The sequence below is a fragment of the Patagioenas fasciata genome, chromosome 2 (genome assembly GCF_037038585.1).
Source record: "Patagioenas fasciata isolate bPatFas1 chromosome 2, bPatFas1.hap1, whole genome shotgun sequence".
Classification (NCBI taxonomy): Eukaryota; Metazoa; Chordata; class Aves; order Columbiformes; family Columbidae; genus Patagioenas; species Patagioenas fasciata.
The window spans coordinates 128,877,209-128,891,670 of record NC_092521.1 but is presented as its reverse complement, the minus strand read 5'-3'; the positions used below and the strand labels follow the sequence as shown (position 1 = coordinate 128,891,670).

The 14,462-nt window shown below is 47.7% G+C and overlaps 1 protein-coding gene across 6 annotated transcripts in view; it reads left to right on the top strand.

Annotated features, from left to right (window-relative positions):
- The first annotated feature begins 6,777 nt into the window (after positions 1 to 6,777).
- The window catches only part of UBE2E1 (ubiquitin conjugating enzyme E2 E1), a 46,457-nt gene continuing 38,772 nt past the window's right edge, over positions 6,778 to 14,462 (top strand). Inside the window, exons 1-5 of one of the 6 annotated variants that reach the window (XM_065831048.2) lie at positions 6,778 to 6,972; positions 7,083 to 7,120; positions 7,655 to 7,739; positions 9,193 to 9,281; positions 11,408 to 11,458. In XM_065831048.2, the coding sequence (XP_065687120.1) occupies positions 6,793 to 6,972; positions 7,083 to 7,120; positions 7,655 to 7,739; positions 9,193 to 9,281; positions 11,408 to 11,458 (443 nt within the window). In that variant the 5' untranslated portion in view covers positions 6,778 to 6,792. Of the gene's footprint in view, positions 6,973 to 7,082; positions 7,121 to 7,654; positions 7,740 to 7,815; positions 7,882 to 9,102; positions 9,282 to 11,407; positions 11,459 to 14,462 lie in introns of those variants that run through there. The other 5 variants (XM_065831047.2, XM_065831050.2, XM_065831049.2 and 2 more) reach the window with 5 other exon arrangements.

The window sequence follows — 14,462 nt, the reverse complement described above, 5'->3', positions numbered from 1 at the left end:
TGTTTAACTATATCTGTATAGTTGTATTGGCGTAAAGGAGGAAATGTGCCGGTGTGGACAAAGCCTGAAATATCTAGCTGTCCTTCAGGCCATAGACATGACATTCTTTAGCTTAGCAAGAAGCCACTTTTCAAAGACATCATTTATGATTATATGGGAACAGAGCAGAACAACACAAGGTTATTTAACAATAACAAAAAACCCATCCTATTTTACAAGCATTCATGCGTGTTTAGGTTTCCTAAGCTTATACTTCCATGTAAGCAATTACTGAAGATGCTCACAGGAATGTGAGATGGGATAATGAGAAAACATTATGTGTGAAGTTTCAGTCCATGCTGTGAACACTTCTATAACCTTTGGCATAATCTGAGAGTTACCATGGCCTATAACAGGAAGAAAAAACTAGAAAAAACTAGAAATCTTGAAATGAAGGAGGACTCCCTAATGCTGAAGTTTTTAACAGCACGCACCTTTTTGTTTTAACTATGAACTTTACCTGGGAAATGAAGAATACTTCATCCCTCAATAAATTTGAAAAATATATTATTCAAGTGTTAAATATAAGTAATGGTTAATGGTCAGATACATGTTCTATTATTTGCTTCCATGCGCTGGTCAGACAAAAAAGAAGAAAAGAAGTGCTATACACTGGTTTCTCAAGAATGCAGCATCAGGGATCTGTAAAAGTCTGAGTGATTCTATTGCTTCCTTTTGAAGGGCTCTAATAATAAGGAGGCCTAGGGAGAAAAATTGCAGTTGAACACCATTGAAGTCTTGAACTGTAGTCAAGCCACAGAGTGAAATTACTGAGCCCTGAACACCTCTCCTGATCCTTCTCTGTTGAGAAGAACCTTTGTTAGATGAGGAGGCAGAGGTTGAAAGACTCAATTGAAATCCTCACTAAATACATTTTCTGAGAAGTTAGGACATGTGGATTTTTCCCCACATGGATTTACAAATCCACAGAATTTGAGCAGATGGGGAATCACTCTTTTTTTTTTTTTTTTTTCAGTAGAAAGAATGAACTAGAATAAGAATATTACTAATTCAGTATTTGAGCAAGCAAAGCAGATTTTCTTGTACTAACCCATCTGAGCCAGAGTGACACATACTGTGACACTGAGAAATATTTGAAAGGGCAGAAAGAAAGGACTGTAGGTGTGAGTATTATTTATATGGTGAAAAACCCTTTTGTCTCAGGTACTAGAAAAAATTGCTTTGTCCACTTATTGCTGAGTTCTTAAATAGCCCATGCAGTACAATTGACTGGTATTTTATGTGTCTTATTGCAGATCCACATCTTCACAATGAGTGATTTTCCAGGGTACATCTTTGGAGACTATGGTCAACCTGTAACATTTTGGTGACTGTATGAAAAATACTGTCCTTTTCTTCTGAATTTATCAAAGCACTCTACAAAGGTAGAGGCATAAACTGTGAGCGTACACTATTAATGAGCCATTCCCAGCAGTTTTTCTCTCTGACTATTCTGTCGCAAAGACAGACACTCTGAGGTTAAGCTTAAGGCATAAAAAGATCTCTTGGGACAGCTGTGTAGGCAAAACAGTTGTACAGGCAAAACCCAACATCAGGAGGTGCAGCTTGTGCTGGCGAAACAGTCTTTGAGATAGGCTTTTCCTGAGCTATACCTGGCATTCTGCCAGGATAGGAATGTCACAAGATGACTGTAGTGGAAATCTTCAACTGTAGATTAGGTCCAGCAGTGGCCATTACCATTGGCCATTTAGTGGCGACAAAAAAAAAGCAAACACAAGTTTAAATGTCAAGTTGGAATTACCTGCAAGTTAGCTGGAGAAGACTGGCAAAAATAGGATATTTGCTGCTGTTTGACCCATTGCCTGCAGGAGTCCTTTTGTCTGGGTCATGCTGGCCAACGCCTTTCACTTCTCCCAGGGCTCTTGCCAACATGAATGCCATTGCCCTGGGAGCTTTCAATTGATGATAGTCCATCTACTGCTTAATCTAGTGTGATCATTCCTCTTGCTGAGATTCTTCAGGGCCTGAGTACTGCTACCAAGGCAAAGTGGTATGTAGAAACAGAGAGCTCATGATAATCAATAAAGCAGCAGTTTCTGTAAACTGAAAAAGAGGCAGAAACAGGAAAACCATCTGAACTGGTGGAGCATGCCGTGCCAGGAGAGAAAAAGTCAAGGAGTCTGGAATACTGTGATGCAGGGAGCCTGTGTGCTGCAGAGACAGAGAAGAAAAGCAGAGCCAGCTACTGCAAAGCCCGAAGGAAGCACAGAGACCACTGGGGAGGCAGCATTCTGCAGAAAAACAGATCCATCAGGCACAAAAAGGAAGAGACAGAAAAGTTTAATGAGTGGCTAGGGGTGAAGTCTGTATGTGCACCTCTATTTACACTTTCAGTCTAACTCCTGATTAACATCATTCTCTTCTTATGCAGGAGGGAAAATGAGGATCAAAAATACGGAATCACTTCTAGAGACATGGACAAGGAAAGCATCAGATATCTCTCAGTCCTGGTCACTAAGTACTAGGGCAAAGTGAGAAACGGGTGAAACATCATATCTTCAAGGTAAAGCAATTTTAAGGCTCAAGCTTATCACCTGGAAGCAAGGCAGAAAGCCCTGGAAATATATGTCATGAAACTTTTTATGATGCTGTGAAACTGAATTGATCTAAGCATTTTCAGTTTTTCAGTTATGAAAACCAGAAGAGGCATAAAAGAATCACAGTATATGTACCAGATACATATAGTTGTATGCAGTGATACTTCCCTGCTTAAGGTTTTGAAATCAATTGCCAGCCACTCTTCATGTCTGTGGGAGCCTGACCAGGATTTTAATACATCCAAAACATGGAACAGTTCTCAAGTCTTTCTGCCCACACAACAGTCTCCCAGCAAGGCCTTCATGGAGCTTCCAGGACTAGTCTCAAGCGCAACCAAAACCGAGTGGCAAATAGAAGGGGTCTGACAACGAGACCTGAACTTTTCCTTCCGCAACCATGTCCTCTTTGGCACTGGAAGAAAAGGAGAGGAAACAAGTCTTTTTCTGCTTGTAGACCCTTTCATTCTTCTGTAAGGAACTGAAAAAGATATAACCCTAAGGATTAAGAGTGGTATTGTGTGAGAAAACTACAGCTAGGGAAGTTGGACTGCATCATTAAGTTACGGCAAGATAGTTGCGAGCAGGAAACCGAAGGGTGAGCCTGTAAATTCCCTACCCTTACGTGACATCAATGAGCCACTTGTGTTTTCTCTGTTACGCTTTCTCTCATTTGAATGCAGTTCCTTCCTCTTTTGGCCCAATTCAGAGTTTCTGCCCAGCTTTATTCAAACAGCTGTGTCGTAGTCCTGAGCTTATTGTACTTTTTCCTTGCCACCTCTCCTTGTATCCAGGGTCACACAAAAAGGACAGTGTGTCATCACAGGACTGCCTGAGATATCAGCATGTTTCTGGCTTTGCCACTGTCACTTGCAAGTGTGAAATTAGCAGTGAGCTGACATTAGGAGAGCCAAACAGATGATCATTTATTTTCTGCTCCCCATAAAAGGCCTGATGCAAAACTCACAGGAACGGGTGGAAATATAAGGGCTTTGGCTCAGGCTCAAACAGACCAGCCAGGAATAATGCTGAAAATTTATCTGGAGCTGAGATGGTACAAAGGGACTAATCCCAGTCACCTTCCTTTAGCAGGAGGCTCAGAGTGATTTGAATTGGCTAGCTTCTGTTGTGAATTAAGCTCAAAGCCCCAAAGGCAACTCAGTTCTAGTCATCTAGCTTTGCAGCCTCCTCCAAACTCGATCCAGAGGGAAAAGTGACTAATCCTATTCAGTTGCTACACTGAGCTAATGCCATCGATTAAAAAAGCTTGGGGCATGGGGAAAATGAATAATCTGGGTCAGTTTTCCCCTGCAAATCCTTTGCACAACTTGGCCAAAAAAAAAAAAATAGAAAAAAAAAAAGTTAGGAGACAGAGAGGATGCACTGATAAGACGGAAAGCTCACCCAATAAGGTGCACACGCTTTATAGAAAAGAAATAGAATTGCATCAGTGAGGATTTGTCAGAATTCCCAAGATGGGAAGATATTGGATTAGAGGAGCTAGTTCTCCTGTTTGCTGGGAAAAGAATCATATTCTATACTTGTTTCCAGTTCTTTGGTGTCTGTGCAGGGTTGAGAGGACAATCAGAGGTGGGAGCAAGGCAAGCTATAAAAACGTTTCTAGGCACTGAAGTTGACTTCTTGGCCCCCTCTCTGGGGCTGTGGGTATGGCATGGCTAGCAGAGAACAGCCCATTGCCTGGGAGGTGAGTCATAAAATGGGAGTTGTCACTGTAACAGCTGCTCGAGCAGCGACATTAGTAGGTGCTTTCAGCAAATGCATTTTTGGGTAGGCTTCAAAGTAAATAACCGCTGCTGCTGGTTATCGTATTATTACTTTGAACAGGGTTACCAAGGATTGTGTGCTGCAGAAAAGGTTAGTCTACAGATGACCCCCTACCAAGGTTATTAACATAATAAAGGAAAAGTGTATGTGTGATTTTGTAACAATCTTTATGGTTTCCCTGTCCCCTGTCACAGACGTGGAGGGCTTTCATTATTAATATCAGTTGTCTCATTTGACTTTGGTGCAGGTTTCCTGTGATGACAGGAAAGGGCTGGAGGTTGGTTTGTAGTGAAAGTGAAGATTTTCTGGTTTAAAAAAGTTGTTCCATAAGCAGTGATATTTATGAAGTCTCGCCACCTTGCTTTGTGTCCTCTCATCTCCTGCATTTGTCACCTGGCACACACCACCAGCCTCATCCTCCACAGCCCACAGGTTAGTTAGGAGAATGCTGACAGAACACCTGGCTGCTGTTAAGTGTATAAGAGCTGAATTCTGCCACCCTTTTGTCAGTTAAGGGCATGAAGTGATCAGATCACCCGCCCTTATCTAAATGTCAGTTTTCATGAAATGTATTATGTGCCTTCAAGGCCATTGCCAGTGGTGGAGATGCCAAAGCTCCACAGTTACTGGTGGGAGGGATGACCATGACTATTCAAGTGTCATTCCTATAGGTCAAATCAGATGGGTTGACTCTGCTAGCAAGCTGCTTTTGGAGAACAATTCACCAAGGCCTAGTATGTGGTACCACAGGTAATGAAGACTGAATAAGAAGGGTTAGGAAAAAAGCCTCCAAAACAACAACAACAAAAAAAAAACCCACACAGACTAGAAAGTGTGACACTGTGGTGGAATTCTGTCTTTTGTCAGAGTGATTCTCCATGTCTCTAGGGTATCTAACATACTGCACTGCTGAACCACGTGGGAGACCAGGCAGCAAGTCTGTGGGCAGTATAGGTAGTTTTGGGTGAAATGAGGTGCTGCTGAGCTGTGTGCAGAAAATGGGGGAGAAGGGAGAAAGAGAGGATGAGGAGAGAGAAGCAGCAGATGCAGGGGTCCAAGGAAATAGAGGTGGGGGTGACAGAGGGAAAGAGTGTCCCTGCACAGGTTTCCCCTCCCTTGGTACCTCTAGCTCAAGGATTACTGGATATAAATGGTGAAAGATCAGTGTGACAACCAGATTCTTGTGATGAGCGACAAAAGTGTGAAGCTGCTGTCCAGTGAAGGAGAGGCTCAGCATCCTCTGGCCCAAACACCTGTTTTCTTCATGTCCCAGGTGTCTTAATTACTTGACCCAGCCTTCAGGTTTTTGTCCTCGCTCAAGTCTGCACCCATGCTAAGGGACAGGGTCCTCCCAGAGAGGTTCTCCTGAGAGCCAGCTTCACACCACCTGCCTCACCGCTGGGCAGAGAGCCAGGTCCCGCAGAAGCCCGAAGGCAGAACGCAGGCAAAGCTCCCTGGAGGCTCAGCAACGCTGCCCCCGGCTGGACCCGGGCCCTCCGACAGCTGAGCCCCTCAGGGCGCCCAAAACCCGGCGGGAAGCCCGCTCACCAGGAGGAGCCAGCCTCGGCTACCCACCTCCCAACCTCCACCCGCGCCTCCAGTCGCTATGAAGCGGAGATGTCCAGCCCCGGGATGTCCCCCCGGGGCGCGGGGCCGTGTCCCCGCTCCGTCCCCCGCCGGTCCGGCGGACTCGGCTTCGTAATGGAACCCCGGGCACTCCCAAGACGTCATGTCACAACAGCGCTCTGTCGAGGTAGCAGCCGAGCGTGCCTGCGGGTCACCTCGAGGTCTTCCCGCGGGAAGAAGGATGAAAATGCAAACTCTCGTTCATTATCGTGATGCGCGGTGGTGACAGTCATTGTATTTTCGGCCACTGGAGGTACCAAGTAATTCGATACGCGATCCCACGACAGGCTGTGGAAACCGGCGGCATCGAGCCAAATTTGCCCCGGGTGAGGTCGGTGGGAATGCTGGTCCCTATTGTCCCTTCACGAGTGGGTGCAACACCTCCGGGAAGAGCTGCGGCAGCCCACCGGGGCGGCCCGTGGGGAAGGCGGGCTGCTCCCTGCGCCCACGCGTGGGCTGGGGTTGGCGGGTCGCTCCAGCCAAACCGCTTTTTTTCCTTGGGTGGACAGCGAGAGAGACACGGACAGCAAAGATTTCGAGAAGAGTGAAACCCCTCAGAAATACAACCCGCTGGCAGCCCAGGCGGCTGAACCCCGCTGCGCCTTTCCTGCAGATGGGCTCTGCATCAGGGGACAAAAAAGGAGAGAAAAAAAAATCCCTAATACTTTTACCTTTGGAAAATTGAAGGGGGGAGGGGAGGAGGGGGCGGCAGGGAGGGAGGACGGACTTGTGCTGTCGCTGCCAAGCCCCGAGCCCAGGATTTTGTTTTCTCTCCCAGCATGCGTTGATGACATCACGAAGTGCCCCTTCTTTGTGTGTCAGTGATGTCACCAAGTGCAGTGTGGGGGACAATGGAATCCTGAACTCCGTGCGAGGGCGAGTGGGAAGTGGCTGCTCCTGCTGCTGGTTCAGGGCTGAGCCGGGGGAGGGAAGGGAAGACACAGCTGCTGCTTCAGGGCTGAAACAGGTGAGAGACGGGAAAGCTGCCGGGGGATCCCTTTTGGCTTGCTTGCGGTGGGGGGTTTGGGCTGGGCTATTTTTTTTTTTTTTTTTCTTATTGCTTTCCAACTGAGACAGGTGAGAAGTTGCTTACTGCTGCCGGAGGGACAAAGCAGGTGAGGCACGGGAGCAGCTTTGGGGTTGAAACAGTTGTAAGAATAGGAGAAAAGCAGGCAGCGACCCCGTCAAACATAACAACCCCTTCTCAGCCTTCAAAAAAAAAACCAGCAGTCCCGGGAGTTTTCCCCCCCTCCCAGCCACCTGCCTCGACCGCGTCCCTGCAGGGCTCTCGCACGGAAGCAGAAGCGCAGCCAGGGAGGGTGTTTATCCCTCCCCCCCTTGGCACGGCTGCAGATTACTTTCCAGAGGGTCTCCATTAAAAACTCAGGTTCCCCCGCCCGAGCGCCCCTTTCTTCCTTCTCTAGCACCCGCCGGAGGGGGGGAACGACCCAGGACGGGGGGACTGTGGCTGCCGGGATCCCCCCTCCAGCCCCGGAGCGGAGGCTCCTCCGCCTGCCGCCCCCCCCCCCGCGCCTCCCCGGGCCCCGCTCCGCGCGTGTGGCGCCCCGGCCCCGCCGCCCCCCAGCCCCGCTTGGCGGTGGGGGAGGCAGCCAGGGAAGCCATTGCCTGTTTAATAGTTGCTGTTGCAGCACTTCCGCTTCTCTCCCAGCGAGAGAGACACGAGTGGCCAGGCCCAGCCGCACCGAGGAGGAGCAGCCAGACACAAAGGGAGAGGTAGGGGGACGGGGCACCCCCCGCCGCCCTCCCCGCCGGCCCCGGGGGCAAGGGCGAGGGGCAGGGCTCGGCCGCGGCCCGGCGATGGGGCGAGAGGCGGTGGAGCCGGCGGGGCAGGGGGGATCGCGCCCGGGGCTGTCAGGTACCGCTGTCCCCCCGGCCCCTCGCCGCCCGGCCCTGTGGGCCCGCGGCCGGGGGAGCTCGGCCGGGCCCCCCTGCCCCCGGCCTTCGCCAGGCAGAGGGGCGGCAGCGGGGGCGGCCCGACGGGGACAGGGGAGCTCCCCCGGGGACCGGTGGCGCTGGAAGGGAGGCGGCCGTGTTGCCGGCCACCCGGCCCTCTGTTGCCCCTTCGCCGCTCGCCCTGGGCCTGCGGCTGCTCTCCTCTCTCCCACCCGAACTCTCCCGGGGCGCCCTGCCAGCCCCCCCATCCCTCCCGACGGCTTCTCGCCCTTCTGGGGTGCGGACCTGCCCTCGGTAGCCCACCGTGTTCGTCCTCCTCCCCTGTGTCCCCGAGGTGCCCGCACGAAGCCAGGCTGCCTTCCCCCCAGCACCCTGCTGCCCCCCTCGCTGCCCTGGCCTCCCCAGGCCCTCCACTCTCACCCCTTGTAGGCCCTGGCCCTTCTTTTCCAATTCCCCCCTCCCGCACCCCCTCAGCACAGACCCTCTTGTTCCTTTCTCCTTTGCTGGCATTGCCCTGGGTGCAGTGGGCCTCAGTGGGTCCCCTCCATGCATCCCACTCTCTGCTCAGCTGTTCCCCTGCAGTTCTGCCCCTCTTGCCCCCACTGTGCCCAACAGCCCATCCAGCAGGCAAGGGTGATCCAGCTTGCAGGGGTTTCCCCACCTCCTTCGGGGTCTCCCCCCTGTTGCTGGGGATGCCCCATTTCCATTTTAGCGCTAGTGATGGTACCCCCCCTAGCCCCATCCCTTCCCACCTCCCCCACGTGCCTCCCGGGAACCCGAGGGACTGGAGCTGTTCCATTTTTATCTCCTACACCCCTAGGCTGGATAGTCGTGGGTGGTGATGGCTCTTGTGTGTGTGCAGTTTGGGGGAGATTAGAAGGAATTGCTTTGAGCTTCCCTGATCCTCGCAGCCGTCCTCATTCCAGTCTCTTCTTCTCCTCTCCTTTCACACTTGCTTTCTGAGAGGAAGCTTTGAAAGTCTCTTTCCCTCAGCTCCTCGGTGTTACTAGTGCAGGGGAGGCTGCTGCTCCTCCTGGTTCAACTGTAGGGCCTGAAGAGAGAGAGACACGAGGACCCTTTAAAAGGAGCATGACCCAAACACAGAGCGAGATCATCAGCAGCCTTTCTCTGTGTGTTTGTGTTCACTGTTTGTTCCCCACACCCCATGGTGTCTCCTCTCCAGGTTGGGGTGTGTGGTGGGGGGGTCGCTATGTCGGATGACGATTCGAGGGCCAGCACCAGCTCCTCCTCATCTTCATCCTCCAACCAACAGACAGAGAAAGAGACAAGCACGCCTAAGAAGAAGGAAAGCAAAGTCAGCATGAGTAAAAACTCTAAGCTGCTATCTACCAGTGCCAAGAGGTGAGGCTGCAGTCAGTTTTCTTACTGATTTGCTGCGTCTTCTTCCTCATTTTATTTTGTTCTGTTCTCTGCTGCTCCCGTTCCTCATCTCTAGCCCTTACACTCAACCTTTCCACACAAAGCTACCATTGTCTCACTTTTTTCAGCATCTCTGTGCAGCATCTGCCCAACTTCAGTGCTCTCTGCTCTCTCTTCCTGCTTCATCTTCTGTTCCATCCCAAATATTTTCCTGCCTTTTTTTCCTCTGGGCTGCTGTTCTGCCCTCAAGTATTTCTGCTGTCTTTTCCTTTTTCCTTATTAGCATCAGTTATAGGGAATGTGTAGGATTGGCATGTAGGACCTTAATTCCTTCTCTGCTACTGGAAGCTGAATGGCCTGGGTAGGGCATTGCATTTCAGTGTCAGTTTCCCTCTCTGTAGACTGGGGTGGATCTAGAGTGGCTTTATTCTTTCCAGGACTGCTTTGGTGATTAGTTAATGTTTATTAAGAGTTTTGAGTTTGCTTGCACTGGGAGAGTACACTCCAGTGCAAGCAGTGTAATATAGCCCCAGGTCTTTTCCACCAAATATGTTACTGTTTTTCTGTCTGCTCATCACTTATATTGAATTTTCTGTAAATGGCTGGGTGTTGACTAGAATAAATAATCCACAGCATGTCCACTTGTGGACATTCTACTCCTAAATAGTTTTTGCTCACAGCCCAGAGTGGGTTGCTGGAGTTTTTTTGAGAATGAAATCATTTTTATTCCAGAATAATGGCTACATGCGGGAGAGATGCCTGCACAGAATAGTAATTCCGTGACAGCTACGTCAGTCACTTTTTCTTCACCCAAACAGACTCTTGGAGCCACTCAGTTAAAAAAAAGTTACTCTTCCTTGTTTATTCTGTGTTTCACCTGAATTCGGTACCATCCTGCTCCAGGGAGCTAAGCTGACAAATGGAAGTTTTCAAGCAAACTTGCAGTACTTCAGTAAGAATAATAAACTATCTCACTAAACAGCTTTGCCAAGCAGCACAGGGAGGTTATATCTGTAGGTGTCAAAAGTGACTGGGGTTTTATGCAAATGCCCTGTCATTGCAACTGAGTTCTCTGTGGCTTTGTAGCATTTAGGCAGTTTGGTTGTTCCAGGTCTCCACTCAGCAGGTTTCCATGGCAAATTGACATGGATAGTGGCAAGTGGTGTTTACATGTCGTGCCCTTAACTATTTTAAAAAGAAGATGATTGTAAACTGCCTAATATGAAAAGGCGGTGGTTCTCATCTATGACAAGTGGAAGAGAGGCAGAAGATGCTGGCTGAGTTTAGAGGAGATGAGAGGCAGACTGAGTGCTGGGTGGGGAAATCTGGAGGGGAAGCCTGAGTGACAGTAATGGGACTCCAGGGAAGGAGATGATAGCTGGTTGGGCGTTTTGTGGCAAAGCAGCATGAGCCCAGAATAGTTTGGGCAGGGAGGACAGGGTGTTGTCTGAACATGGTGAAGAGAAGGGAGCATCTGGAGTCCTGAGGGAGGGGACGTGGGGATGTTGTGTGGCTCTTGGGGGAGAGGAGAGGGGAGAATTGAAGGTGACAGGAATGTGCAGGAGCATTGGAAATAGATATTCACTTTCCTTTAAGTGTCCTTGGGAATGGCGCAGTTATTCACTCCCCTGGGGCTGGTGTTTTCTCTCAGGATAGTGATGGGAAGCTAGGAGGGAGGTGACGGGGAGCTGATTTGGCAATGACTATTTCTCTCAGTCCAGCAAGACAAAATTCCTTTTTAGGCTGCAGTTTCCTCCTAGCACCTGGTCCGTCACATTTGCAGAGGTTTTCCCTCATTTACAGGCTGGTTGGCAGAGTAAAGCGGACAGTCTTTTCCACTGCCCTGTGTGGTTGGCATCTTTATGAGAGCATACAAGTGTGTGCCTGTCTGAGTTCAGCACGTGGTGCCTGTCTGCTTTTCTGTCCATCTCTGTAACAGAGTGTCTGTCCTGCTTTGTGCATTTGGATGGGTGGGAGGCTGCAGCTGAGAGTGCCTCTCTTACATAGCATTGCAAACTCGCAGTGACAGTATGTCTGTAAGGCGTATGTGTTAACTGCTGTCCTACACAGTGACTTACCTTTGTTCCTTCTTGCTTTTATTGCCACAGGATTCAGAAGGAATTGGCTGACATCACCTTAGATCCACCTCCAAACTGCAGGTTGGTGTTGATTCCTTCCCTGAGGAGGGTCGGGGAAGGTGAGGGGCTGAAGTGTGTCTGTGTGTGTCCTAACTGTCCTCAGAGGCTCTGGATAGAGCGAAGGAATGGCTGTTTAGGTGGTTGACAGTACTTTTGTGAATGCTTGGATGACATTAAATAGTTTTCAGGTGGAGGGGACTCCAGAGATTATATGTGTTTTGATATGGGGGTTCTGTTTGTATTTGGGGTTGTTTTGGTTTGGGTTTTTTGTTTGGTGTGTTTTTTGTGGTTTGGTTTGTTTGTTTGTTGTTGTTAACAATTGCTTTTCAATCCGTTCTGTTGCTTTGTGTGTATGTTTCCAAAACTGGCCTATAAAGAAGAGTGTGAAAACTTTCTCCTTGTTTGTTTTTTTTTTTTTTTTTCTGGTTTATAAATCTAATGCCTGACTGCACTAATCTTATATAAATAAGAGTCCTGCCAAGGAAGCAGAGAATAGTAAAATGCTACGAGCTTTTTAGCTCAGAGAGTTCTGTTGTGAACAGTGGCTTACAGTGGAAGAGAAACGTTTTCTCACTCCGTGGGTGCCCTACAGGAGCACACACGTTAGCTCATGAAATAACAAGCAGGAATATTCTGTTGCCCTTTACAGAGCAGCTTGTTTTTAAGTATGTTTTAGAAACTTGTATTGTTTGTTTGAAACATCTAGCAGCTTGATTTGCTTCATTGCCTGGTGGCCTGAGCCTGTTTGCATTTGAAGAGGAGACAGTAGCAGTGTAACATCTTTGGTTGTGCTTGTTCATCGGAGAGGAAAGTTGCTTTCGTTCTGGTCTGTGTTTGCTGTAGTTGCCAAAGCACAACTCTGTTCCAGTCTTCTTGCTGTGGCTGAGGTTTGAGGCGTTTTGATGTTGGTAATAGCAGAAAACAGAGAAAATTCTGTTTATGTCTGTTTAGGTTGGTCTTTTTAGTATTGAGTTGTCACCCACAAATGAACATGAACTTTTTTATTGAAGCTTTTTGCCACTGTTAGTCTGCAGGGAGGTATTACCACGAGAGTTAGCCTGATAGCTCCAAAGCCACTCTCTCAGTACCAGTCCCAAGGATCATAATTAATGAAAGGAGGGATGGGATGAGGCACTTGAGTAGATATCTAGGCTAATACTTAGATTTTTGTGCTGTTTGGAAGATAACTGATGAGCTCTGAAATCTTTAGCCATTACAATGTTGTTTTAGTGACAGTAATGACTACCTGAATATTACAAAAGCTTCCAGCTCTCGATCTGGAGATGTCTGTCCTTTCTGCATCCTGGCTCTGTGTCAGGATGAAGTCCACATGCTTTCCCCTCCTCCTCTCACCATATCCTGATTTTCATGGGAAAGAAACCCAGAAGCACAGCTCAGAAAGGCACTGTGGCTTACTTTCTAGGTAACTGAGTCTAGATGATCAAGGTGCTGGGACTGCAGTTTGAGCTTTGTAAATCTATCCAAAAGTTCTGATAGTATATGAGTATGTCAGATTACAAGCTTCATGCAAATATTTGTGTAAATAATATTAGAACCCTAATTTTTCCTTGTTTCGATTGGCATAATTCACAAGCTAGCAGACGATGTGTCTATGTAGAATATGGTTGTGATTTTTTTTTTTTTTTAATTATATAGATGACTGAGGGTAGTGCACTTCAAGGCCCACATTTAAAGTTTGTGTTTTTTTCGACCTTTGTGAATATTTCTCATGGTAAAAATTAGTTAATACAAGTAGTGATTATTAATTTTTGCCCATAATGCAATTACAATTATTCTGCATTCCTTCTGACCTTCAAATGAGTGACAGCGAAGGCTGGCAACTCTTGCGAATAATAAGTGAAACTGGTGTTAATTGTTACTGTCTCTTAGTGTGTTGATAGGAAGGAAAAGGTGAATGGAGGGGGGGGGTGTGTGACCGAAGGAGTTTTGGTATTGCTCAGCTTTGGGTGAAGTCATCCTGCTTCAGTAAAGATGGTGCTGAGAGTGAAGGAGAACAGCTCTGCTGATGGCTAACGAGGTTCCACTTGCGCAGTCAGGCACTGGGAGTTTGCTGCTTCTCTGGCAGCTGGTTTGTAAAAGGGTGGGCAGGTGCTGATTGCCACAGCAGTGAAATGAGCTTCAGCTATCGCAGTTACGGGGAAAGTTCACCTCTTGTGGAAAAAGAAATAGAAATAGTCAATTTGAGAGTGTGAGGAGATTAAGCAAGTGAGAGACTCTGGTTGCTGCATGATGTTTAAGGTTGCCAAAATTTGCTCTGGGAAAGCCTGCTAACAGTTTAACTGCTTTAGTTTTTTTTTCCTTCATATGAACATTATTAGCATGCTGTGAGGGAAGTATTAAATACATAGTTCCAAAACTTAGTTTCAATTTCCTGCCTTCATGACTTTGGTTATCCTCACCTTTCCTCTGACCTCCAGCCCCTCATGCCTCTGCAGGCTTTTTTCGGGCATCACTGGGAGGAAAGGGAGGGTGGGAGGCAGTTCTTTCCTTTTAGGCATCTCACTCTCTCCTGCAAGACTAATCTCAAAACTTTCATATTTGGGGAGCTATATGTGATATCAGGCACTACCTATTCTGCTGTCAGCTTCAGGAGTCACATTTGAAAATGTGCGTCTGAAACTGTATCCTGTGTTATGTTGGAAATGTCATACTCCTTTTCTTCTACTGGATGTTCTTATAGCCCTCACCGCCGTCTTTGTATTTTCCTCTGTTCTGTGCTGTGCCTGCTGTTTGATAGCGCTTAATTGTTGGCTGTGCTTTAATTTTTGGCCTCATTGCAAAGTGTTGTTCTTCTTCCAGTCTTATTGCAGTAATGGGAGTTCACGATATTTAACACATCCCAGAGCAGCTCTGCATATTGAAAGAAAAAGCTTTAGGTTGTAAATGATTTTTAGTAAGAACTGTTTTATTTTTCTTCTTATAAAACTCCACATATAAGATGCAATTACAAATAATGAAAGCCATTTGATATTTCAAACAAAATAGCTTAAAAACAAATTAGTTT